Here is a 26,868-nt window from a genome sequence, read left to right on the forward strand (position 1 = left end):
CTCTGCTGCCCTCCCAGTTAACCTTCCGGCCAAAATAGGTACCCAGTCCTCTGCGTTAATTTTATGCAGTGCACACAGTCTTTCAAAGTCTTGCAGGAAAGCGTCTATATCTTCCTCTGCCTCCACATATGTTTTCAAAGCCTGGTATGGTATTTTAGGCTTACCTTCCTGTGGCACATTAATTGCAGAGCTTTGTTCTGGTGCCTGTGTCCTTAGGATGAATTCTTGTACCTCGGCCATTGTCCTGGTAACAATTTCTGTTGGGGGGTTTTCCCCATAAAAGGATAGCCTGAACTGAACCTGCCTCTGGAATTCCGATCCTTGTGGTGTTCCTCCCGGCTCCCTCTGTGCCGGAACTGAATCGCCCTCCATTCTGTACTCTGCCATGAGTTCTGTAACAAGTACTGCTTTCTTCTTATTGCTGGCTTGTATACCCCTTGCCTCTAGGAGGTCCTTTAGCGCAGAAAAATCAATCTCCATCCGTACTCCATTTACGCTTGTTCCTCTGTGAGTTTGAATCCCAGCGCTGCCAACCAATGTAGCGGAGAGCCGATCTTGCACAGCTATTCTCCACTAGAGATTCCAGTGAGGCTCAGGAACAAGGTGATGTTAAGTCCATAGGCAAGGTTTCCAGCAGGTAAAGTAATACAGCAGTATCCCCATCGCAATCCCAATAACTGGACGACACACAGTTTCAGGAGTAGACTGACAAGCTTTATTCCACAGTTCCTTATAAAGCCCTCTCCCATGCAAGGGAGGAGGTTCTATCACTTAAGACATTATCCAATCTCTAAGTAGTAACCTCCCACAGATCTCCTCCCCTCCTCTAGCATCATAATCCCCTTATTGTGTACACAGTTTTCCCCGAGTTTTGGATGTACCCTAAATACTTGGGGTACATCCACAAATCCAACATCCCCAGATAGCTCTATTCTGGGGGACCAACATACTTAAAAATTAGCCCATTCGGATGAATGGTTCGTGAGATATGGGGTTCCAAAGATTTGACCGACCGCATGGGTAAAGTATCCGAAAACAGTTCCATGCATTTTGGCCCTGCGGTCGGTCACAAACAAGGGAATGAAAACAGGCGAATTGCCTGTGTTATAGAGCCTGGAGAGGGTTTGAATGAATTCCCTTGTTTATGGGGCTCTTTCTACCGAACGGCGGGTCATTCGGTAGTTTCCATACGAATTTCTGGAAGTATGGAGGTCTCAGCGGTGTTTGCCTAGTCAAGTGTCCGATTTTAGTTCCAGACACTCGACGGCAAAACACCGCTGTTCGGTAGTTTAAGATGGCCGCCGCCACGTGTTTGTTTCCCGAATGGCGGCCACCCAGAGGACAAAGACCACACTGCACTGATTGCCAATTACCTGTTTGCAACATTGTTGCAAACGGTAATTGGAGGCACACTCATTCCTGGGTGGTCTGGTTGTTCGGTAGTTTCATTCCCTTGTTTTATTTGAATGATTCTACCGAACAACTAGAGGAATACAATTCTTTACATCCATTTAACTGTCATTATACCCGGATACCATGCTTTCTATACATGTACATACACATTAAACCAGCCATATGACCAAATACACTTATTCTCATACATGTCGTGGGACAGCCCGGTACCAATCCGCTACACTTAGTTACTTCGCTGATTATGTCTTTATATTTTTGTTGTTATCATTATTACTTTATAAGGCAAGCAATCTACCCCAGTGATATCCAGGCGCCTTAATTTGCATTCCACTCTTGAGGAAAAAAGATAAATAAATTGAGGTAACAGTAATTGCAAATGTTTTATCTTTAATGTGTTGTGATTTCTCATTAGGCCTATCTTGCATTGCCTTTTTGTGTATCACCATGCATAAAAAAAGAAAATCCAATATATCTGTGCTTCATCTCTCTTTGCTGGCCGTGTCAATTTGCTTTGACATTTAAAGTGTTGTAACAGTGATTGACTCCTATATTTCAGCCCTGGGTTCTAGGTTCCTTTTTTTTTATTAAAAATAGGATCCCAAATTACATATGTGACATTAGATTAGTGACCCATTCCTCAGTTTTGAAATTGCCTCAGTGACACAGTCTTCAACTGTTGCGTCACATTCAACAAAATTAATTTTACAAAGTACCTTCATTAGACTATTTAGTGTTAGATGGGTCACCTTTGCACCGGGGAAGGCATGTCTGCTTTAGAAATGAATTCATTGTGTGTAGTTGGGGTGGGGGCTTTGCAGCCTGATGTTCTAGATGTGTAGCTGTTGAACCCCGGAACTCTACAATTGCCAAAGAAAGTAGGATGATAGTTGTGTTTTTATTATTTAATTGGTATCGTGCAAAGCAAATACAGCACGCGGTTCAGCATACAGAAGAGGACATATTATACAGAGTCAGGGATATATCAGGACACACATCACTCTTAAAGTAGGGGTTTTGCTTTCCAGCCCTAGGCACTGCTCGGCTATTTTTGGCTCAGTTGTTCCATTCAGATGTAATTTATAACATTTTATTTTAAGTAATAGGCCTATTAGTTTCCTTGGTAACTGCTCACTATTTAGTATTTTGCACCAGAATTGCACCCCTTCAGGTACTATGGTAGGTAGGACCTATCTAATGTCCTGTATTTAATTTATTTTTTATTTTTTATATGACAAAGCACAGGTATATTTCAGGATTTTATCATTGTTATAACTGTTATTCATTTTTATTTCTTTTGGGAAATTCTGACAGAAGTCAAGTAAGTGTAAATGAGTCTAGTCGGGAGTTGTCTTCCTTTTTCACGTAATATATATTCAATAAACACTGACTAGAACTTGGGAACTCTCACAGCTTGACCTCATTTCAGGATTTATACTTTGGTCTCTTGGTGAAGGGACACATTCTCAGTTTCACACAATCTGGAGCTGCCAAGTTCATATTCTACTCCGATTTGATGAAACATCCAGGACAAACAGCGGTTGCCATGATGACTGGAATTGTCACCTCATGATGGTGTGATAGCATAACTTGTTTGAAGTAGTGACAATGGCCTGAGACAATTTTTTTCCCCAATATATATTGCTGAGCAATAAGTCTATCCATATAGACATGTTCAAAGTGTTATTATCAAGTAAATGGTCTAAAGCCAACTGCAGACATTGTAAAATATAAGCTAACAGGATTTAGCTACTAAATGATGATTGTGGTAAAATAAAAAAAAATGAATATGCAAAATATATGCTGAGGTGCCTGAGCTCATAAAACAGTTGTCCTACTCAACTAAGTTACAAAAACATATCCATAACTATATAACGATATTTCCAGCTCGACCGTTTTGACAATTTAGAAAAAAGGAGAATTGGGGGGCACGCCCAGTGTATGCATTTATCAGCAGTAGTTCTGCTTTAAATGCTAAAATGTATACGAAATACAGGTTAAGGAACAACGCGCACACAAAAATACAGTTTTACATTTTACAAAGATATTTAAAAACACATAATATTGGCTTTATTTTGGTTAAAAAAAAATCAAGACACTGTGTAATATGTCATGTCTTGTTGTTCATCTGAGGTTGTATTTACCTAATTTTAAGACTTGCTAAGGAACATATAATTGTTATTATGTCCTGATATGTAAAACCTAGCATTCAAAGAGGGTGCACATTCTTTTTTTTATGACTGTGTATGTATGCCCCCATGTGTAATGCACACAGATATATGAAAGTTTGCAGGGGCAAACTAAAACAATGATTTTTAATGTATTGAGAGGGTCTATTGCCTCATGCACCCTGATATGTGAAAGTTTGCTGCGGAAAACTGAAAAAGTAAATTTTTAATGTATTGAGCAATAAAAGCTAATTTTTTTACAAGTCCTGGGAGTACTATCCGTATGTGATTTTTGTGCTAATGCTGATAAGCAACAGGCAAGGAAAATATGTTCTAGAAGTGTAAGACTGTTTGGATTTTATATATGGAAAAGCTGAGCCTGTGGGCAGAGCCTGTAGTTGTGGGACGGAATATTCCGGCCTACAAGTTCACAGGCCGCCCCTTCCTCTGGGCTGAGACTCTTTGGTTAAGCCCACACACCACTCCCTTTATCAAGCCATTTAAATTGGTGGGCCCTCTTTTTACAGGCCAACCCGAATGTCTGTTTCGGCACACACCACAACCGACTTGTGCACCAATAACATAAGTTTGCTTATTGTCCCTGACCACAAATAAATAAAATGTTTGCAGAAAATGCTATCAATGCACTTGGATTGCTAAAAAGGTGGACATTAAAATCCAGGGCTCTTTGTACCACAGAGCTCTAGAAAGGCTTGCTACAAGATACATGTACGTGATCTGTAATTTTTAATGCTACTGTGGTCACTTTAAGAGAGTCATTCAGTTCTGAGTTTTCAATACAATACATCCCTAAGTGGGTCATAATTCCCATTCATTCACCCGTCACAGGGAGTCTGCAGCAATGTTCTTTCCTTTCATGACTTTAGCATTATGTTTAGACCTCATAACGTAATTACTTTTGACATTTCTGCTTAGTCACATGGTTCATTTTGATGCCCTTCAGCACTTAAATGCTATTGAGATGAGTAATGTTGGCATTAGATGCACTCTAGTGTCTCCGTCCGAGAGAGAGCCGTGTGCTGTGAATACCGCTTCTCCGTCATGTTATAATATTGGGTAATTTGGAGTTCCATGCCTTTTGATATGCTGACACCTGGCAAACTAAGTGAAGATGTTAATAGAAAAAAAAATTACTTTGAAAACCTTTCTCTAAAGGTTTTCTACAGATCTCTACAGATCCTAAATTATAATTAAAAGAAAGATCTACGTAAATGTATTTATATTTTTGTGTATAGAGGTCTTATAGCATAACCATTAAATTATTGTGAAAGATAGCTAATATATATATTAAATCACAAGTAGGTTTTGTGTCACCTAATTTGACGGTCGCATTGTACTATAAGTTCCTAATTTTTTTTTTTTACTTATCTGGGGGGAAAAAAATAAACAGTTTTTGGATTTGGGAGCGGACTTCTTTAATAAATGTAGTGCTGAGTGAAAATTTAAAAAATGGGTTAGCATACCTCCCAACCATCCATATTTAGGATCAACAATCCCTATTCTGTGCCTAAATCAATCTGTCCCTCTTTTCTATCCTAAAGTCCCTCTTTTCTAGGTGCTCCATATTGTTGGTGCATTTGAGTGTATAACAGAGCTCTACAACAATATTACTCACAGTAATGTGTCTTTAAACTACCATAAATGTGTTCAAAAATCAGTCCAAGTAAATAAGATACATTGTTCTTGTTCTAAATTACATTTTAGTTACATACATTATTAGTAAATCACCCAAATGTGTTTTTGAACTGCTCGCCCCTGGTCGAATCCCTCTCTGTCCATTTGAAATGTTGGGAGGTATGGGTTAGGCTAGAATGTAGGACATTTTTCTATAATCTTAAAAAGGAAATTAGTTAAAGGATAAGTCATGAGTTTCAAAGAGGTTTTTTTAAGTTATCAAATGTAACTTAATTTTTCTTCCGTCTATAGTGTAAACAGCTCCCATTCATTTCTAGGGGACAGTCCCTGGCGAAAGCAGCTGTAATCTCACAGTTCTCTATGTCTAATATTTTCCAATAAAACTCAATCGGAGACATGGAAAATGATTCTCCCACTAACTTCAGTTACATCAGTTGTTGGAGGTATCTCAGCCACTTCCTAGTTGAAGAGGATGTCACAAGCTTCACACTGGATTTATAACAGCAAGGGACTGCACTTGTGTTAAACTGCAAAACTGCATTAATTTATTGGTGCTCCGGGACTCCAAAAATACATTGAAACCAAATACAAAGTATCCTGGCACACACAAATCTTTAGGGTGCCAACTTTAATAGGAACATCACGCTACTGTAACAACATTTCGGCCACGTGATTCAACAATATTTTTTGGCCACATGACATAGCAAAGACCATACAATGCTGGTACATTGTCATGGCAGCTGGAATGTCCGTTAAAATCTGCACCGTGAACATTTTATGTGCTTAGATACTTTGTATAAGCTTCAGATTATAGCCTTTAGATCTGCTACAAGATTGACACCTTATAGGAATGTTCTTTGCTTTTATGTACAGTGTGGAAATAATACATTTAATATTTTGTCATGTGTTTGTTTTTAGAATAATAGATTTGTTGACAGTGTCTTCCAGTTTACTTTGTTTTCTCTTGCAATGTGTCCTTTTCTCAAGCTAATGCTAAAGCAAAGTAACTTTATATTATGCTACTGGTTTCTGTAGACCCTATAACACTGTATCAGAATGTTGATTAACATTCTCTGCTATACGTAACAGACTGATGTATTTTATAGGTCATTAAATAAACAATACAGAAGGGGTTGTGAAGTCGCATTATACTACTAGGAAGATTTCCGATAGCAAATTTGAATTGGTGCACAGAGACCTTATTTTATGCTATAAAGAAAATTATAGCAGGTTATCATAAAAAATGGTAGATACCTGCTCTATTCCGTCATGACCCATTACCTGCTGCTATTATTTAAAGAGATGCTATCTATTATATCAGTAAAAATGTGTTCTACTAGGTTTTTGGACCAACACTGTAAGTATGTAAGTGCATGTATGTTTAGGAGACTCTATTTCATCTATCATACCTTCCAACATTGGGAGATTTGAGATGGGGACAGGTGGGGGATGTCCTGAGGGTGATGTCAGTAGTGATGCTTATCATCCGACCCCTAACCTACAGGCCACTGTAGAGAGTGCTGCTGAAGGATCTCTGCAGGGACTAGTGCTCTTTCACAGGGCAATCCCATCCAATAAAGTGCTTGCACTGTGTTGCCGAAAGGCAGTTCCTTGGTGTCCACTGATACACGACACCAGGAAACATAATCGGGACATGGGATGTTCGGCACACCTTAGTATCCTATAGTTTGATATACAAGTACCTTATGATGGATACAGCTACGTTCTAAGTTATTCACACAGCTACAGTCGTGCGTAGGCTAATGTTAGTGCTGTGTTATACAGTGGTAGTTTCAGTAGTCTATATAAGTACTTTAGATGAAAAACATATAATTTATAATTGAACCAAAGCACGTAAAGTGGCCCCATTTAGCACTTTTGTCAAGTTCTGAAGCCTGTTCACATCTCTTATCAACCTAAGTGCACAAACTGCTTTTGTTACAGTCTAAAACATTTCATCTGAAAAATGGAACATAACTGTCTGGAATCATTTAAATTATGTATGGTCCGGTTAAAAAGAAACATCTTGGCTGCGATAAAACCATAGAACCTTGTGGGACCTCATCACTCTGAAACGCTAGTTTGCAGGGTTTTTTTTTATTTTTTTTAATCAATTAGAATTCACAATAAGCAAAGCCATATTTTAATATTCATTATACATGCGCCATCCACAAAGAGTCTGGGATACGTGTTATTTTATAGATCACTATAGATGTGAAGACTTACATAAGGCCATTCCTGTAATTACGTGCTCTTCATATAAATACTGTTACGAAAGTCTAAAAGATGGGCAGATAGATTGACAGATATACCTGAAATGTAGTCATCTGTTATTAATATGTTCCATTAAAAGGGATTTATCGAGCATCAACTTTCATAATGGCTGTGATTTTGCTGAGTAGAAAGTCATTAGACTTTCTACTTCCATCCATTCCACTAGTGTGTAGATGAAGAGCTACGGGAGTTGCTTTTTATTTTCATACCTCTTGAGTCTTTGCCCCACATTCTGAGGACTCAGTAAAACCTGGTTGCAAGGTATACTTCTCTTATGCACACACAGTCCCTGCATATATAATTGCCATTTTATTTTAAATAACACCAGCATTAAGTAAATACACCGTATTTTACTCCACTTACAACTACAGATAAAGCAAGCTTTATATTAGTGGTGTCCTAATGCCACAAAATCTTTTAACCCCTTAAGGACCAAACTTCTGCAATAAAATGGAATCATGACATGTCAGACATGTCATGTGTCCTTAAGGGGTTAAAGGGCACTTTGCACATGCACAGCTAGGTTTATTTGGGGTGATTGTTGGCAAGTTTGTGCACAAGCCAGGAGTTTGTACTTCTATACTCTTTCTTCAAATGTCCTTCTGTTCGGGCTGACTTTAAATAGAGGTACTTTCAATATGATATCTCCTTTGTCATCTTTAGGTTTGCTGTGCAATAATGGTTTGCAAAAGATGGGATATTTAACTGGAGCTCCATGCTTTAGGTCCGTTGTATATAACTCATTGATTAGCTGCATGAAAGTATTATTAGCACTAAATATATGCAAAGTATAAATCCATCAACATAAAGATAATTCCATGAGCATTCACTCTTACATTAGAGCAGCAATCTGCTCTATGACATGTGAGTAAAGAGTACTTCAATATGCTCGATGTAATGTATATTTCTTTTTTTTTTTTGCTTTGTGATAATGATCATTGAAAATATGTTTTATCCATACATTAAACAAACGGAGGTATATGCTTGTTATGTGCTCATGCATTGTTTCATTGTCTTGTAGCGTGTTCCATTCTGGGTTTCATTCTGGGTTTCATGTGTTCTGTTGCATAATTATATTTTATTTTTTTATATATATCATCTCATAGTAACATTTAAGATATTGTCACAGTTTGTGCAGCTCGAATTTTGTAACACATCCTGTCTTTTTAGTACTCTTCAGCAAAATAAAGCATTTCTCATTCTTCTGTTTCTCAGAGGGTTATAATGAATCAAATTTGGTTTTATCTGTGCCATAGATTTCTTCCTGCACACACGGTATAATTATCAAACTAAGTGTCCTATTTAAGTATCCATAGACAAATTCTAATTAACTATATAAATTCCTTAAGTTGAATCATTTAACATCTCTGGAAAGTCCATTAGTTATATCATGAAATGAAATAGATTGCATCTCTATGCATTACATTTAAAATCATTAAATTATAATTTAAGACTGTGCTTTTCCAATACTTGTTAATATTTTATGGCACTTTATCTGAAAAGTGTCTTCATAAAACATCCTCAACCTAACGATACAATTCGTAATTAGTATTCATTCCTTGTGGATGTTTTGTTTTTAACAGTCGGAATGCTTAATGTTCTATAGAGCACAGGGCCAGCTCTAACTTTTTAAGTTACTAAAGTCGCCTCATATAAATACATAGAAAACAAATATAAATGATTTAATTTTACGGTTTAACCACACATGAACTTTGCTGAATTATTCACGTAATCACGTAGCTTTTTTTTAGTGGTTATGTCTGTGATTTTGCGTTGTCTGGAACAGAAGTGGAAGATCTTTGCCCCCGAGGATGTCTCCTAGAGAGGTTTTCATTTCTTGTATAAGTCACAAGTCACAATAAATGCTGGATTTTTCTATTTAGTGTCATTTGCACAGCCCGCAACTTTATACTAGGGATGTATATGAATACAGTTGCAAGACAAAGTTGTGAACCCTTTGGAATTAGCTGGATTTTGGCATTGAATATTCATAAAATGTGGTCTGGTCTTCATGCAAGTTAAAATTATAGACAAACACAATCTGAGTCATCATTCACAGTGCAGACTGGGAAAATTACGTGAGGCTCTGTGTTAATGACTTCTTAATGAAAAGCTATTTGGAGTCAGGTGTTTCAATTAAGGAAATGAGATTTGAAGAGTGGGTTGCACAGGTGCCCTGTCTCTGAAATAAAGGCACAGATAAAATGTTTGCTGACAAATCTATTCTTCTCCTGAAAGATTGTTAATGTGAACCATGCCTCGATCCCGACAACTTTTACAGAAGCTCAGAAGACACAATATACAGAGGCACGAACCTGGAAAGGTTACAACAACATTGCAATATACGTGGGTATTTATCAAACCACGGTACAACAAATTGTGTAAAAATTTAAGAAAATTCTGAACTGTTGCTACTCTCCCTAAGTGTGAGTGCCCAGGCAATACTGTGTGTGAAAGAATCCAAGGGTAACTGCAAAAGACCACCCAAAAACTCTACAAACTGCAGAATTCTTTATTCGTGTGTCTACTATCGGAAAACAACGTGAACACAAGAATAGTGCTCATGGAAGGACATCCATGTTTGCCCAAGATTGCCTAAATGTTCTACAATGCATCTGGAATCATGTGCGGCAGACAGATGAACTTTCAGGCAAAAATCCACAATGCTATGGGTGGAGGAAAAAAGTCACTGGACTATGTTACCAAAATCTCTTCCCACCCGTGAATCATTATGAAGAGAGCATCATAGTTTCAGGCTTCTTTTCTGTCTTTATGTTTGGACACCTTGCATTCATTGAAGAAACTATAATCAATTTGTATATCAATACATTTTACAGGAAAATATGTAAGGGTAGTAGTTAACAAACTAACATTTACGATAGGTTGGGTGATGCAACAAGACAGTGACCCAAAGAATACAAGTAAATCAGCTACAGAATAGCGGAAAAAAAGACGATTCATGTTTTGGAATGGCCAAGTTAGAGTCCCGGTGTTAACCCAACTGAGATGCTGTGGCATGACATGTAGAAGACCACCCATAAATATTGATAAAAATGAAACCGGGAGAAATTGTCTAACAGTCATTATCAGGGTTTTTCGAGTTTTACCGGCAGCTACAGAAAACCTTTGGGTGTTTTTTGCTGCTGAAGGAGGATCTACAAGTTGTGAAGTACAATGGTTCACTTACTTTTTATAGATTGGCAAATTGTGTTTGTCTACAATTGTGGTCAGACCACATTTTATAAGTAATCAATATAGAACTTCAGACAATTCTAAAGGTTCCACTGATTTTTTTTTTCTTACAGTTGTATGGCCATTTTATGAATGAATATGTTATCTTGACATGCCAACGTACTGTATCTTCCCACTATGGGAGGTGCCTGTCTGTATGTTTACAAAGTTAATATTAATTCCTAAATCATGTAGTAAACCTACACCTCATATAAGGTGAGCTGACATTAGGAGCTACAATGTTTCTGCAGTGCCCTCATCTGTTATGATGCACTTTTGATAATCTTGCAGAGATGCCTGTATGCATGCTTAGCTGTTCTACATTAGAATGGCCTGTAACATGGTTGTTGCAGTCTGGTTTTGCAAATGTTACATAAAACTCTGCCACGTGACATTACAACCAGGGTGACCAGGTCTACAATGTTTTCTGGGACACATATTACATATACATATTGATGTGCAGCACATAAAAATGGTTGCCCTGTAGTATGTAGAATTCAGAAGAATGTGTATGAGATTAAGTAATTATGCAATAAAGAATCCTGCAGAATATGCATTGTACATACTGAAGGACAACACTTTCCATTCGTTTTCATAAATATGACATTATAATATGTGTCCCTTAAACATGGTGGGTCTGGTCACCCTGGTTCCAACTCATAGGAAAACATTGAATTAAATGCACATCATGCTTGCGCATCAGGTCCCCGATGGTCCTCTATGAGGAGCATTGGATTGGACAAGTGATGTAAGAATCGCAGGAGGTGGAGAGGTGAGGAGTGCGAACGGAGTCTCGGTGCTAGAAAATGGTAAGGGAAATAGTTTTTTGCAGCTTTTTACACAGGAAAAGGGGGACCCTTAATCCGATTAAGGACAGGAGCACTATTGTTTTAGGAATAAAGCTGTTTATTCCTAAAACTGCATATGCACTGTTTTGGGATTCTCACCATATCTCTTTTCATGACTGTTAAATGGAATAGCTAGAACATGAAATTAGGGTTGTCGATGTACCTCTTGGATGAGCTGTCATGCCAAAACCATGAGTTGGTTTTTGATGTGTGTTGAGATATGCCTATAGCCCACGCTCGTGACATGAGCAAATCCTTGTTTTGTGGCTGAAAACACTGCAACTGGGATCCAAAGAAGATCCTTTGCTTGTCCACAAATGATTAGTCTTTTACTAAAATAGGGATTTTCAACCAACAAAATAAATCTAAATTCAGATTGTTACAATGTTTATAGTACACTCCTGATCCCTCTGACATTTCAATTCTCAAGTTAACACTTTTTTTCCTATAGTGTATCTTCAGTATAATCTTTGTGAGCTTCTCGTCGCTGTTATTAAGGCTTTTGAATTTTCTCAGCATGAGCTTATGAATTACAGATGCGTTACTCTGCTCTGTTACAATTCAGACATTACACCTTCAGAATCGAATGATGTGAGCCAATTTATTCTTTAGGAAGATCATCTCATCTTTCTTTAAGCTAAGACACTGCCGTAATGGAGTGGTAATCAGGGGGTGGAAAGTCACCCTTTAGAAAAGACTTTAAGCACCGAATAAAACCTGAGACTGAAACAACCATTAGATTTAATTAGCAGGATTGATTGGTTGTTAAATGTTTCATATAAGTCAATTAATAATTATTGTAAGTTTTGTATATTTAGATCAGTGAATCATTTTTTTGTGAAAGGTTCTAGATTCTTATATTATTGGAGAAAGGGAAAAGTGTTAATATGTTTATTTTTAAGTGGGACGGTTTTGTGTAAAGAGTAATTATTAAAGCGACACCTACAGACATCAACATAACGTGCTTAATGAAGCTGTGTTAGTATATAGATCATGCCCCTGCAGTCTCACTGCTTAATTCTCTATTATTTAGGAGTTAAATCAATTTTAGTTTTGTCCATGCAGCCCTAGCTACACCTAACCTTGCTGAATCTCATACAACCTGCGTGAAAAAAATGGTTTCATTTTCAATCAGATGTTATACTTGCGTTAGAAGTTTTTATTCACCTTTAATCCCATACAGGAGGCTTCTTTAGGGTAGTACGCTATTAACAGTTTGGGTGATTAGAAATGTTAAATTACCGTATATACTCGAGTATAAGCCGACCCGAATATAAGCCGAGGCCCCTAATATTACCCCCAAAAACTGGGAAAACGTATTGACTCGAGTATAAGACTAGGGTGGGAAATGCAGCAGCTACTGGTAAATTTCTAAATGAAATTAGATCCTAAAAAAATTATATTAATTGAATATTTATTTACAGTGTGTATATAATGAATGCAGTGTGTGTGTATATGAGTGCAGTGTGTGTGTATGACTGCAGTGTGTGTGTGTATGAGTGCAGTGTGTATATGACTGCAGTGTGTGTGTATATGAGTGCAGTGTGTGTGTGTGTATGATTGCAGTGTGTATGACTGCAGTGTGTGTATCAGTGTGTGTGTCTATGAGTGCAGTGTGTGTGTATGAGTGCATTGTGTATGAGTGCAGTGTGTATGAGTGCAGTGTGTGTGTGTGTATGACTGCAGTATGTATGACTGCAGTGTGTGTGTGTATGAGTGCAGTGTGTGTGTATGAGTGCAGTGTGTATGAGTGCAGTGTGTGTATGAATGCAGTGTGTGTGTGTGTGTATGAGTGCAGTGTGTGTATGAGTGCAGTGTGTGTGTATGAGTGAATGCAGTGTGTGTGTATGAGTGCAGTGTGTATGAGTGCAGTGTGTGTGTATGAGTGCAGTGTGTATGAATTCAGTGTGTGTATATGAGTGCAGTGTGTATATGAGTGCAGTGTGTGTATATGAGTGCAGTGTGTATATGAGTGCAGTGTGTATGTGTGTGTTAATGCAGTGTGTGTGTGAGTGCAGTGTGTATATGAGTGCAGTGTGTGTGTGTGTGTGTGTGTGTGTGTGTGTATGCAATGTGTGTGTGTGATGCAGAGCATTGGTGGGGGTGGGCATTTTTAATTTTTTTATTATTATTATTATTTTTTTTTTGTTATATTATTATTTTCTATTATTATTTGTATTATTATTATTAATTTTTTTTCGTCCCCCCCTCCCTGCTTGCTAGCTGGCCAGGGAGGGGGGCTCTCCTTCCCTGGTGGTCCAGTGGCATTGGCAGTTCAGTGGGGGGGAGAGGGGGGCTGGCAGAGCTGTAACTTACCTTTCCTGCAGCTCCTGTCAGCTCCCTCCTCCTCCGCGCCGTCCGTTCAGCACCTCGGTCAGCTCCCAGTGTAAATCTCGCGAGAGCCGCGGCTCTCGCAAGACTTACAGTGTGAGCTGACAGAAGAGCTGAATGGACGGCGCGGAGGAGGAGGGAGCTGACAGGAGCTGCAGGAAAGGTAAGTAAACGCTCTCTGCAGCCCCCACAGCCCCCTGTCTGTATTATGGCAATGTAAATTGCCATAATACAGACACTGACTCGAGTATAAGCCGAGTTGGGGTTTTTCAGCACAAAAAATGTGCTGAAAAACTCGGCTTATACTCGAGTATATACGGTAAGCAGATTGAGCAATAAAGGAAGTTTAAATATTAGATAATTTTTTACAGGAAGTGTTTAGGAAGGCTGTGCAAGTCACATGCAGGGAGGTGTGACTAGGTTTCTATAAACAATTGATTTAATTCCTGAATGGCAGAGCATTGATGATTATGCTAGCTTTTGTGTACTTGTAATCTTAATTTTAATAAAGACAGAAGGCAAATATTTTGCTCATCTATCCTTACTGTACTGCCATAGCGTCACAGATCTTACCAAACAAGTGACAATAATAAAACAATAGAAGGTTACATAAGATCAGTACAGGAAAAGCACCTTTTCTACATTGACGTGAACAACAAAAAACAATAACACAAAGAATAGAAATTAAATACAAAGAGAAGTATTCCCACGATGAAGAGGCCATCTGAAATGTGACATTCAAAGCATATTATCAAACATGGGAAGAGCATTCATAGTATTAACAATTACAAACAGATAAAGCATAGCACTGCACTGTATGACTAAACAAGACCACGTGTAAAACAAGTACGAACGAAAAACAAGAGAGAATAAACTAGAGAAACTAGATCAAAAGGGATCAAAAGGAAAGTTTTCACCTCCTGTCATTATTAACATTAAGTTAATAAGTATACTACAGCTAGCATAATCTACAATTTTATTACATGAAAAAAGCCTTCATATATTGCATTTTTAACGCTGAGAAGAAGAGCAAAAATGTTAAACCTGGAAAGTATCTTCACAATCTACTGAACACATAATATGGGATGAAGAAGAGCCCAAAGAAATTACCCGTGACACCGCTGCGCTCCAAACCGGATGCACCCCAAACTGAGAATCTACTCCTGGAATCGAATGTAGCCACCTAACCCAAGATCCAATAGTCAGACCAAGGCCAAAAATCTTGGAGTCCAATAGAATTGGAGGGAAGTCAGGATGGGGTCTGGAAGGGATCAGGGCAGCAATGGAGACAGGAACAGAACACAGGTGGCCAGGATAGGCAGCTACAGGATAACTGAGCACTGGTCTGGGGAGCCTTAGGATTTTACAGGGGTGTTTGCTTTTCACGGGACACCCCCCATTGCCTAAGTAACACATGTGGGGGCATATCAGGCCCAAACACAGACACTAGGCTCATCAGTGTTACTTCAGTGCTCATCTCAGATGCTTGTGTGCTATTCCACATGACCCCAGTATCTTTCTGGGTTGCACTTATAAGGACGCAATCTCTGAGTCATGCATCATAGATGATGTGACCTGCAAATATCATGCCATAATTGACATGACTTCTGGTTCGTACATCAGTAAACATGCAACTTACATCATGTGTTGCCACGTGGAGCAGATACCTCTCCAAGTCAATGCAGAGAGTGCCGCGATTTAGGTGAGGGCAGGCCCCGTTAATCATGACACTGAGAGACTGCAGCCATGACAATTAGCTGTAGTTTTTCATCATGCGGGTAGTGTCTCGTTAAATGCATAACAATAAAAAAGGAATACGGGCATGAGCTAAAATTAAATATTAAAAATACCATCAATATAAATGTGTTATTTTCTGTTCTGAGATATAACGTATATACTCGAGTATAAGTCGAGTTTATCAGCACATTTTTTGTGCTGAAAAAACCCCACTCGACTTATACTCGAGTCAATGTCTGTATTATGGCAACTTACATTGCCATAATACAGACCAGGACCGCCGGGCTCATTACAAGCCCAGCGGTCCTGTTGTGGGCTGGCTGCGAGCTGTAACTTACCTTTCCTGCAGCTCCTGTCAGCTCCCTTCTCTCTCCTCCGGTCCGGTCAGCTCCCCTGTCAGCTCCACTGTAAGTCTTGCGAGAGCCGCGGGGTCAGAGCGTTGCCACCGAGCGGCACTCACACCGCGAGACTTGCAGTGGAGCTGACAGGAGCTGCAGGAAAGGTAAGTTACAGCTCTCTGCCAGCCCCCTCCTACACAGCCCATCCACTGGACCACCAGGGAATGAGAGCCCCCCTCCCTGGCCATGTATCAAGCAGGGAGGGGGGGCGAATAAAAATAAATACAAATTTAAATATTAATAAAATAAAAAATATAATATTAATAATAAAAAATTATAATAAAATACAAATAAAATATTAATAATATAACAAAAAAATAATATTAAAATAATAATAATAAGTAAAAAAATAAAATAAAAATGCCCCCCTCCCACCAAGGCTCTGCATCACATACACAAACACACTCTGCATCACACACACACACACACACACACACTGCATTCATACACACACTGTATTCATACACACACACACACTGCATTCATGCACACACTGCACTCATACACACACACACACACTGCACTCATACACACACACACACTGCATTCATACACACACACAGCGCATTCATACAAACACACTGCATTATATATACACACGCACACTGCATTCATTAAATGCCCACACTGTAAATAAATATTCAATTAATATAATCTTTTTGGGATATAATTTTATTTAGAAATTTACCAGAAGCTACTACATTTCCCACCCTAGTCTTATACTTGAGTCAATAAGTTTTCCCAGTTTTTTGGGGTAAAATTAGGGGTCTCGACTTATATTCTGGTCGACTTATACTCGAGTATATACGGTATGTTCTTTCAGTGTTTGTGAGGTCATGATGCAAATCACCATTTCCTTTTCTATTTCCTGATATACTCGGGTTTTATGGCCCCTTTAAAAAAAGTAATTTAAATTATTAGATTAAAAGACTCCATTACATAATTAAAAAAAAGTTTAAAATCCATTTCTTTATTAAATCAGTTTGATTGATTTGTGGCCAACATAAAAATCCAATAACACGTTCCTTGGAAAATATATGAAAATGGTTTATAAAACTTTCTCCGAAACATTAAAACAATGCATCTCATACTTTATCCAATAATTCTATTCTGATGTATTATTCGTGCATATTAACAAAGCTCTGTGAAAAAAAATGCATACAATGTATTTGAAACATGGGAAGCACATACATGTAGAATAAAGAATCAATGCTGTGTATTGTTTTTGTCTCATAGTGACATGTAGTGTGTTAGAGCCATGAGGATGGGGGGAGAATAGGTGTTCATGTGTAGCCAGCAATTCCTGTTCTGAGTATCCAACGGAGTATACAATCTCCCCCCAATATACCAATTTTGCCTATATGCTTTTTTTGCCTAAAATGCCAACATATAGTAAATAGAACTAGGTCAAGATTCTGTACTGTACAGGGCAGCCTGCAAATAAGCACTGTAGTGTGCTCTGAACTCCCTCACCGACCTGGTACATTGTACATACATTTTGGTATACAGTTTTTCTGCAGAGTGTGGGAACAAGAAGCCAGCTTACATTAATATTCCATCTGTATTTTGTGCACTAGGGCTGAATTGTATCTTTGGGGGAAAAAAATACTTTTCCGCCTTTGGGGGAGGTAAGTGGGCATTTATGAGCTAAATTTAATATTTGCACTTAGCCTATAAATGCCCAATTTTGTGAGTGAAAGAGAGGTTTGAAATCCATGATTTTAAATATCCCCCTCATTTATCAACAATAATTTTAAAGGAATGCGCTAGGCACCATAGCCACATCAGCTTGCTATAGTTGTTATGGATCCAGGGGTACACTAGCACCCCACATTGCTTGGAGTCAAACCATTTTTGAATAGGTGTGTTGGGTGCTGCTCCCTGTCTCTTCTACAATAACCAGAAAAACGAAAAATAGTTCTTCAATAGAAACTTCCAATAGCTGCGATGTAGGGCTTAGCTCATTGGCTGGTAAATTAATTATTTATTTATATATTTATTTTTTTTAGTGCAGGGATTGTGCCAGTAAGGAATGATACTTGAACCTTAAATAGAACTGGGCGCTGGGCACTTAATGTAAGACCAATGCAAGTTTATTAGACATGGCAGATGAAATTTAATGTTGAAAAATGCAGTTATGCACTTCGGCGTAAAGAATACACAAGCAACGTATACCCTTAATGGAAGTGAATTAGGGATAACAACACACGAAAAGGACTTGGGAATTGTTATAGACAACAAACTATGCAACAATGTGCAATGTCAATCAGCAGTGGCCAAGGCCAGTAAGGTATTGTCATGCATGAAAAAGGGCATTCATTCTCGGGACGAGAATATCATTTTGCCTCTCTATAAATCACTGGTAAGACCACATATTGAATATGCTGTGCAATTTTGGTCACCTGTTCTAAAGAAGGATATCATGGCACTAGAAAAAGTGCAGAGGCGGGCTACAAAATTAATAAAAGGAATGGAACATATCAGCTATGAAGAAAGGTTAACAAATTTAAACCTATTTAGTTTAGAAAAACGTCGCCTGAGAGGGGATATGATAACATTATACAAATATATTCGGGGCCAATACAAACCATTGTGTGGAAATCTATTCACAAACCGGACTTTACATAGGACACGAGGCCATGCGTTTAGACTGGAAGAAAGAAGATTTCGTCTAAGGCAAAGGAAAGGTTTTTTTACTGTAAGAACAATCAGGATGTGGAATTCTCTGCCTGAAGAAGTGGTTTTATCAGAGTCCATACAGATGTTCAAACAGCTACTAGATGCATACTTGCAAAGACAGAATATTCAAGGATATCATCTTTCAATGTAGGTTAATAACTGCTTGATTCAAGGATAAATCTGACTGCCATTCTGGGGTCAAGAAGGAATTTTTTGTCCTAGCTTGTTGCAAAATTGTGCTTCAAACTGGTTTTTTTTTTGCCTTTTGGATCAACAGCAAAAAACAGGTGTGAGGAAGGCTGAACTTGATGGACGCAAGTCTCTTTTCAGCTATCTAACTATGTAACTATGTAACTATGTAACAAATAATACGTTGGCTCAGAATAGAGCCTTTTTCAAGCTCGTAACGTGGTCCTTGTAACATGCACGGTCCAATACCAATATTAGTTAAGCAAACTACAACTACAACAACAAAAATGCTCTTTGAGGTTGGAGTAACCCTTTAAGGTATATTTGTTAATCTAATTTTTTTTCCCACTTCAAAATAGATTGTAAATCTTTGTTAACTCTTTAGATTTTTCGGCTTCAGTCTAAATGCTGTTCCCCGTCTTATTAAATAGCAACCTATTTCATGTTGTTTCTATGGCTGCGAAAATCATGCATACATAGCACCTACCTTTACATTGATATTTAATTTATTTTTAGTGGGGAAAGTAGAAAACGAATTAATGAAAGAACGTGAATAGCTGTTGTATATCTTAAAAAATATACAATACAAAGGAACATTGTATTTCTAATTAGTGGGGTAATAGCTGCTTGATCCAATGAGACATCTGACTGCTATTTTGGGGTCAAGAAGGAATTTTTTCCTAGTCTGATGCAAAATTGGAAGCGCTTCAGACTGGGTTTTTTGCCTTCTTTTGGATCAACAGCAAAAGCATATGTGAGGAAGGCTGAACTTGATGGACGCAAGTCTCTTTTCAGCTATGTAACTATGTAACTATGTGTGTAACTATGTAACTATGAACATAAAGCAGTTATTTTGTGTTTGATTTTGTTTCCCGATTGATCTGCATTATACATAAAAATCCTTGGCTTTCTGTACAAACTGTGCCATGAATCACACACAGTGATGTTTTAAAGTTTCCCTTGGAGTGGTTTGCTTCCACTGCCTGCTAATAACCTTTATACACTTCATTACCCTCGAACAGGTGCATGGCTGCTTCAATTTTACAACCCGCGTTCAAATGAAAATTATATTCTCTCTAATGTAACGAGAGTCCTCACAATTAACCTAAATGGTTTTTAACAGAAAAAAAACTCAGAACTTACAAAGGTTAGTAATGTCAAAATTAGTCTTAATTAATTTAAAATGCGCCATAAAGTCAATATTACATTAGAACTTATGCACTGTAATTATAAAAGAACATACTAAGTACCATAACCACTACAGTTACTCGCTGTAATTTGTCAAACCATTTTAGCTTGGCCTGACATCTTACCTGAGTCCACTGAGCTAAGCAAGGTCGTGCAGGGTCGCATTTATTGTCTGAGTGCATGAACTTGGTCTTATATCAGACCCTCGTAGCTCAGTGAAGAAGCAGGAGAAACCTAATGTTGTGCAGTCACACATGGGATCCATGTTGCCATTTACTCTTGGAGGTTGCCAAGGCTTTCTTGGCATTATAACCACTGCAACTGGCTTTGAGCATGGACATTAAACAACATAAAACAAAAAAAGGTAAAATAAAGCCCATTTTCATAATCCACATACGTGCACCATGCTTCCTTTGTTCTGGCCAGATTAGCTTTGCTGCACCTTATTTATGCCTGTCGATACTCTCTTCTACTACCAGAGAACTTGCACAGAAAACAGAAATTACTGACACATCCAACACCAATAATGGATGAAGAATTGAAATGGCTGTGTAAACACTATAGAAGACCTTTGACCTTGGATGATATTGACATAGCTATTGCAGAAGTGGAGCTAACAGATTAACAATACAGTGAGGTGGAGCTGGGCCTCACGTGCCATGTGGGCTCTCAGTATTTGGTCAGATTGCTTGAAAAATGTCAGCCTTAAACTATGCTAGCACCATAACAACTACATCAGTGTTTCTAGTGCTTATGTTTGAATAATTTACACATATTCCCAGTGATGACATCGCTGCTTGGTGTGTGGTGACCCAAGGGTTAGAAGCAGAAGTAAGTTATATTTACCTGAAGCTGTTCCCTATGGGTGCTTCCTACTTTTGTTCTTCATTTTTTCTTCATTTCAGCCGTCAGGACTATAGTGTCCCTGACAATACTATTTTTTTTATGTCCCCGTGTTGGCTCCCTTTGTGCTGGTCATCTCTGTGCTTCCTACGCTGATTTACAATTCAATGATCCTCACAGAGGTGCGTTAGGGTAATAGTGCGCATGCACACCGAGTGCCCGACACACATTGAAACAAACGCATTGAATCATTGATTTCCAATGGCTCTTCCGCGTCACATGACCTAATTCTACCAAGTCAGTGCAGTGGAAGAGCCTCTAGTGGTGGTCATACTGAAAGCCATTAAAGGTGGACTTAACCATAAAATGTAAGCATTGCAGTTTCTCAAAAACAGATAAATGTTTAATAATGGCCTGGAGCACACCATTCATAAATCATTTTATTGTACAGAAACTAGATGTGTAGTTTTTATTTCATTTCAGATTCTTCTAAGATGTATAATTATGGAGACAAAATACCATTGTGAATCCAAATCATCTTATTTGTGATGTCACCATTTGTTTCTTTTTTTAACTCATGGGTATTCACATAAAAATCTAAATTCTTAGCTAGTCTGCCATCTAAAGCAAATGATTTGCACTTTGGTGTGTAAGCTGACATTTAATGTTTTCAATAAAAACAAACATTAAAATCCTGCTTTGGCCGGCAGCGCTGGTCCAAGGGTTTCAGGTGCCCTAGGCACATTAGCTCATATTCTGTGTCACAGCAGTGACAATTGTTGGTCATAGCGAGCATGGAGATTAAACATTTTAAGAACCACATGCTGTTTGCCCTAAGTCAAGATGCAATTTGTGTTTGTTTGGGTTTATTTTGCTTCTAGTAAAGACAAATCATCAAACTCACCACATCCTACTTATTAAAGTAAATAGTGATGTTACCGAAAGTTCTGTAGAATACCATCTGGGTATCAAAACATCTTCAATTGTACCATTCATATACTAACGGAGCTGATGGAGGCTTGTAGAGGGATGGATGTGATTTGTTTTACTTGATACCATTTAATATCTTACAATGACTACAATGAGTCCCTTGAAGGCTACTCCAACTTTTTGTACATCTGTGTTTTCAATGTATGAATACTTGGAGGGCATTATACTTTAGGTCGTCCCTTAACCTAAAATTTTGATGCATGTAGTATATCTGTAAAGGAGCATATGCAGAATAATTGTGTTTGGGCATGTATGCACTTTTTAATAGTTGCTTTTAAGATGTTTCTATAATATGCCTTCATTGCTCTTAATTCTGACAAACTTTGTCCTTTTCAAATCATATAATGCATACCAGTGTACATCTGTCCTATTCATCCCACCACGTTGTTATTTGTTGTGTTTTGTATTTTGCTCGTTTTGCAATTGGTACAAAAAAGATGTAGACGTTCAATGAAGAAAGGGTGTTAATGAGCAAGTTTGCCATATGTGCATGTTGAAATCCAAGGCTAGTAGGATAGATTCCTATGTAGGTTCTTGAATTATTTTAATTAAAGTTTAACTTGACAAAAAAAAACAAACAAGGCAATTTTGTGCTCATTTGGTTAATGCAAAGTATTGGTGACAAGCTCACTATAATTCTTGCATCTGCTTGAAAATATTGTGATTACCATAATTATTGTGATTATTTCTTTGCTAATAAATTATTCTTGTTTGCTTCACAGCTCCAAGGGGAAAACGAGGCTGGAAAACCTTCTATGCGATACTGAAGGGAACTGTCCTGTATTTGCAAAAGGTAAAATAGAACATTTATATATTTTTTAAAAAGTTAAATCATCGTAAACCGCAGATAAATAAAAAACTGAATGTTAACAGACGTGACCAGTCTAACTGACACGACAAAAAAAAAATCACAATGTGAACGTCTGCAATGGATGCTCCCTGATGGTTGGAAATTAGTAGTTGTCCAATCAACACTCCCCAGCTGTGGAGATGTTTAGTAGGATCATGACGCAGATGGGGCATGTTCTCTATTGTGGTGCTCAGCACTGCTCTATACTTCAATCCTCAACATGGGCCGTAGACTAACATACATCTGTTATGAATCAATGATTTTACTTGCTTATAGTGTGTTGCATAGGTGAACACCCTTCTGTCCCAGGCACTTCCATATTTTGAAGTGCTGCAAATCCAAATTAGAATGGATTTTAACTAATTTTATTTTTTTATGCCATTTGATCTACACAGCATACTTAATAGCTTTATTGAATGTTCAAAATAAGATTCTAATACCAGTCTTAGGTCCACCTGTCCCTGATATTTTACAGCCTTAGCAACTGGGTTTCTGCTGGTGCTCAATGTTTGGTAAATATAACCCCACCAAATAATCTTACTTATATTAATATGGGGGTCACATTAACCCCAGAGTATTTTTTTATTTTTATTTTTTTATTTTAATGCAACATATGTTAACTCTTGCACTACTGATTTACAAAAAAAAAATAAAAAAAATTAAATTTGAAATGAAATGAAAACTGTTTAATCCAATGGTACCACACAGCTCAAGCAAATTTACCAAGAAGTATTATAAAATTAAATTAGAATTAAAAATTGCAGGAAAGCTGGTTTAAATTTACCCTTAAAAACTTTAACATTTTACAGGCATAGGTGCAAATAATAGTTTTTTTTTTTTTTTTTTTTTTGAAACTTGAAGTTTATTGAGTTTTCCACAAGTCATGGTAACGGGGGAGGGATACAGAAGAGAAGAGGGGAGGGGAGGCATACGTTCACTTTACATTGTACATTTTAAATTTTACAGTTAGAGGTTACATTCCCAGCATAATATTTCAAACCGTTTGCCCTGGTATGTTGTGGCACCTTGCGGTCGATTACGTACCCATTGGGAGTACGGTGAATTAATTGCTATCTGCCGATTCCGCATTGTCTGTCTCATTGCTACCTGGTGCATTTAGTTATATATTTATTGGATAGCTTTCTAGTGTCCAACCTATGTCTACTGAACGTCTTTGTCTATTATGTGTCCTTGCAAAAGGAATATTAACTCGAGGTGGATCGTGTGTCCGTCCTCCATGACCTCCACATTTCCCATGCATCTGTGTGTTTATGTTGGTTCATTTGTGTCACCGAGTAGTGGGTTTCATATATGAGTTGCTTGTCTATGTCTTGTATTAGCTGAAGGGTTTTCGGTGCTGCAGGAGATTTCCAGGATCTCGCTATAACCCTCTGTGCTGTCAGTAAGATGTGATATATCAGTTTTTTAACTGCGGTAGGTAGGTCGGTTGGTATGTCTAGTAGCAAAAAGGTCAATGGGTCTAAGGCTAATTCGATCTTGGTGGATTGCTTTATGATTTGTTTTATTTCCGCCCAGTACCTTTCTAGTTTAGGGCATCGCCACCAGATATGAAGGACTGAACCTACGTCTCTGGTGCATCTCCAGCAAGTCGGGGATGTATTGGGGAACAGTCTGTGCAAGCGGGTTGGCACCATATACCACCTATACATTGTTTTTAAATATTGTTCAATCAGTGGGGCTGACTTCACCAGCTTCTTTACCGATGTCACTAAATGTGACCATGTATCTTCTGTAATGTCATTGTTCGTGTCTGCAGCCCATTGTTGTGCCTGAGTGGAGCTATGGAACGGCTGGTAGGGCTGATTACTTCTGTAACATTCAGATAGTGGTTTGAGGTTTTGAGGGAGTACCCCTGTGATTCCCGTGTGTTCCCAGGTCGTTAATTTCCCTTTTGGAGTTTGCTTATGTGGTTGTTCCTTAGTTTGTTTATGGAGAAAGGATTGTAGTTGGATATATGAGTAGTGGGATGTGGGAGGTATCTCGTATTTGCTGCATAGTTTCGAGAATGGCAATAGTTTACCACCTTTGCATAAGTGCGTCAGGTGAGTGGCTCCCCTGTCTCTCCATGGTGTTGCGTGGAATGTAGGGATGCAGTACGGGATTGCATCAATAGGGGTAGCTAACGATAGTGGGTGGTGCGATTCAAAGTGTATTCTATGTTTGTCCCAGGTTTTAAGAGCTAAACTGAGTTGTGTCGGCATGGACGGGATTACTGGTCTGAGAGGCTTTGGTAGCCATAATACTCTAGATACCCGGAAGGGGGTCATGGTTTGGTTCTCCATATGTACCCATTGGGGCTGGTCTGTCCCCTTAAGGTGCGTTAATAGCGATGCCAATATTGCTGCTTGGTAATACGATTTAATGTGGGGGAACGCCATCCCCCCTTTTTTTGCGGGTGCCATTAGTATTTTTTGGGATATTCTCGCCCGTCCCGCTCCCCACACAAATTGTATCAACTTGGTTTGCACATTTTTAAAATATGAGTTTGGCACCTGCCATGGGAGGTTCCTGAACAGGTACTGGAGCTTGGGCAATATCGTCATTTTAATTGCTATGATTCGCTCTGTCCAGGACAGAAAAAGATTTCCCCAGCCCTTCAGTGTTTCGGTGCAGTCCCTCCAGACCCTAATGTAATTTGAGGGGAGCATATCTTGTGGGTTTTTGGTAAATGTCAGGCCCAAATATTTTATGTTGTCTGTCCTCCATTCAAATATGTATTCCCTCTTAAGTCTCGCTTGTACTTTTGGGTCCAGTCTCAAGCCTAGTGCTTGTGTTTTAGCAGTATTGAGGGAGTAGTATGACAGCGCCCCATATTCTGTAATGAGTTGCATAACGTGGGGTAGTGATTTTATTGGATTTGTAATGTACAGCAAGAAATCGTCTGCAAATGCACTGATTTTAATCGTCCGTCCGTGCCAGTCCACTCCCTCTATCTCTTGGTGGGTTCTAATTGCAGTAAGTAGTGGCTCTAAGGCGAGCACGTAAAGCAGGGGTGACAGAGGGCACCCCTGTCTCGTGCCGTTGGTAATATCAAATGGTGCGGACATGAAGCCAGCCTGTAGGACTTGGGCTGTGGGGCGGGAGTACAGGGCAAATATTTGCTTGATGAATTGCTGCGGGAACCCAAACCTTTCCAATACCCGGCGGAGGAAGAGCCAGCCCAGGCGGTCAAATGCTTTTTCGGCATCTAGAGCTAGGAGTAGACCGCCGGGACCAGCCCCCCTCATCCTTTCCAGAATTAGGGACAGTTTTCTGTTGTTGTCTGTCCCTTGTCTCCCCAGTACGAACCCAGTTTGGTCGTCGTTTAGCAGTGTTGGGAGTAGTTTGTTCATCCTGGTGGCCAGTATCTTAGCATAGATCTTAGCATCAGAATTCAACAGTGATATGGGCCTGAAGTTTTTGCATTGGTCTGGGGGTTTTCCTGGCTTAGGTAGGGTCACTATTGTGGCTAGAAGCATCTCAGGGGGGAGTTGACCCGTGTCCGTTGCCGTCCTAAACGTCCGCTCCAGCCACGGAGCTAGTATGTCTGCGAATGTTTTGTAATACGAATTAGATAGGCCATCCGCCCCGGGGGATTTCCCCACTGGCAGCTGTCGGATTGTGTTTAGTATTTCATTTACGGTGATTGGTTCAGGTAATGTCGAAAGTTGTGAATGGTCTAGCTGTGGTAAAGGGAGTTTTGCCAGGTATGTTTTAATCAAATTATCATCTAAAGGGGCTGTTCCGGGACGGTGTCCTAAGTTATAAAGATCTGCATAGTATTTTGCAAACTCTTGAGATATATCTAGGGGATTTTGGATCTTTTTATGGTCTGTGGTGTGTAAGTAGGGTATCTTGGATTGTGCTAGCTTCGCTTTTAGCCGATTGGCTAGGTATTTAGTTGCTTTCCCACTATGGTGGTAAGATGTTGCCCTCAGTTTTTGCAAACAGTATGCAGTTTTCGCTGCATTCAGTTCTATGAGTTGATTATTTAGTGTTTGTATTTGTTCCAGTAGGGCTGGGGTCGGGTTAAGTTTATTTTGGGTCGTCCCTATCGCCAGTAGCTTTTGGCATTC

At 38.8% G+C, this 26,868-nt stretch overlaps 1 protein-coding gene across 5 annotated transcripts in view; it reads left to right on the forward strand.

Annotated features, from left to right (window-relative positions):
- Positions 1–26,868, forward strand: part of PSD3 (pleckstrin and Sec7 domain containing 3) — a 492,046-nt gene that overhangs the window by 425,481 nt on the left and 39,697 nt on the right. For all 5 annotated transcript variants that reach the window (XM_063455812.1, XM_063455813.1, XM_063455814.1 and 2 more), the window contains one exon: positions 22,665–22,735. In XM_063455812.1, the coding sequence (XP_063311882.1) occupies positions 22,665–22,735 (71 nt within the window). The remainder of the gene's footprint in view (positions 1–22,664; positions 22,736–26,868) is intronic.

Source organism: Pelobates fuscus, chromosome 5, assembly GCF_036172605.1.
Source record: "Pelobates fuscus isolate aPelFus1 chromosome 5, aPelFus1.pri, whole genome shotgun sequence".
NCBI lineage: Eukaryota > Metazoa > Chordata > Amphibia > Anura > Pelobatidae > Pelobates > Pelobates fuscus.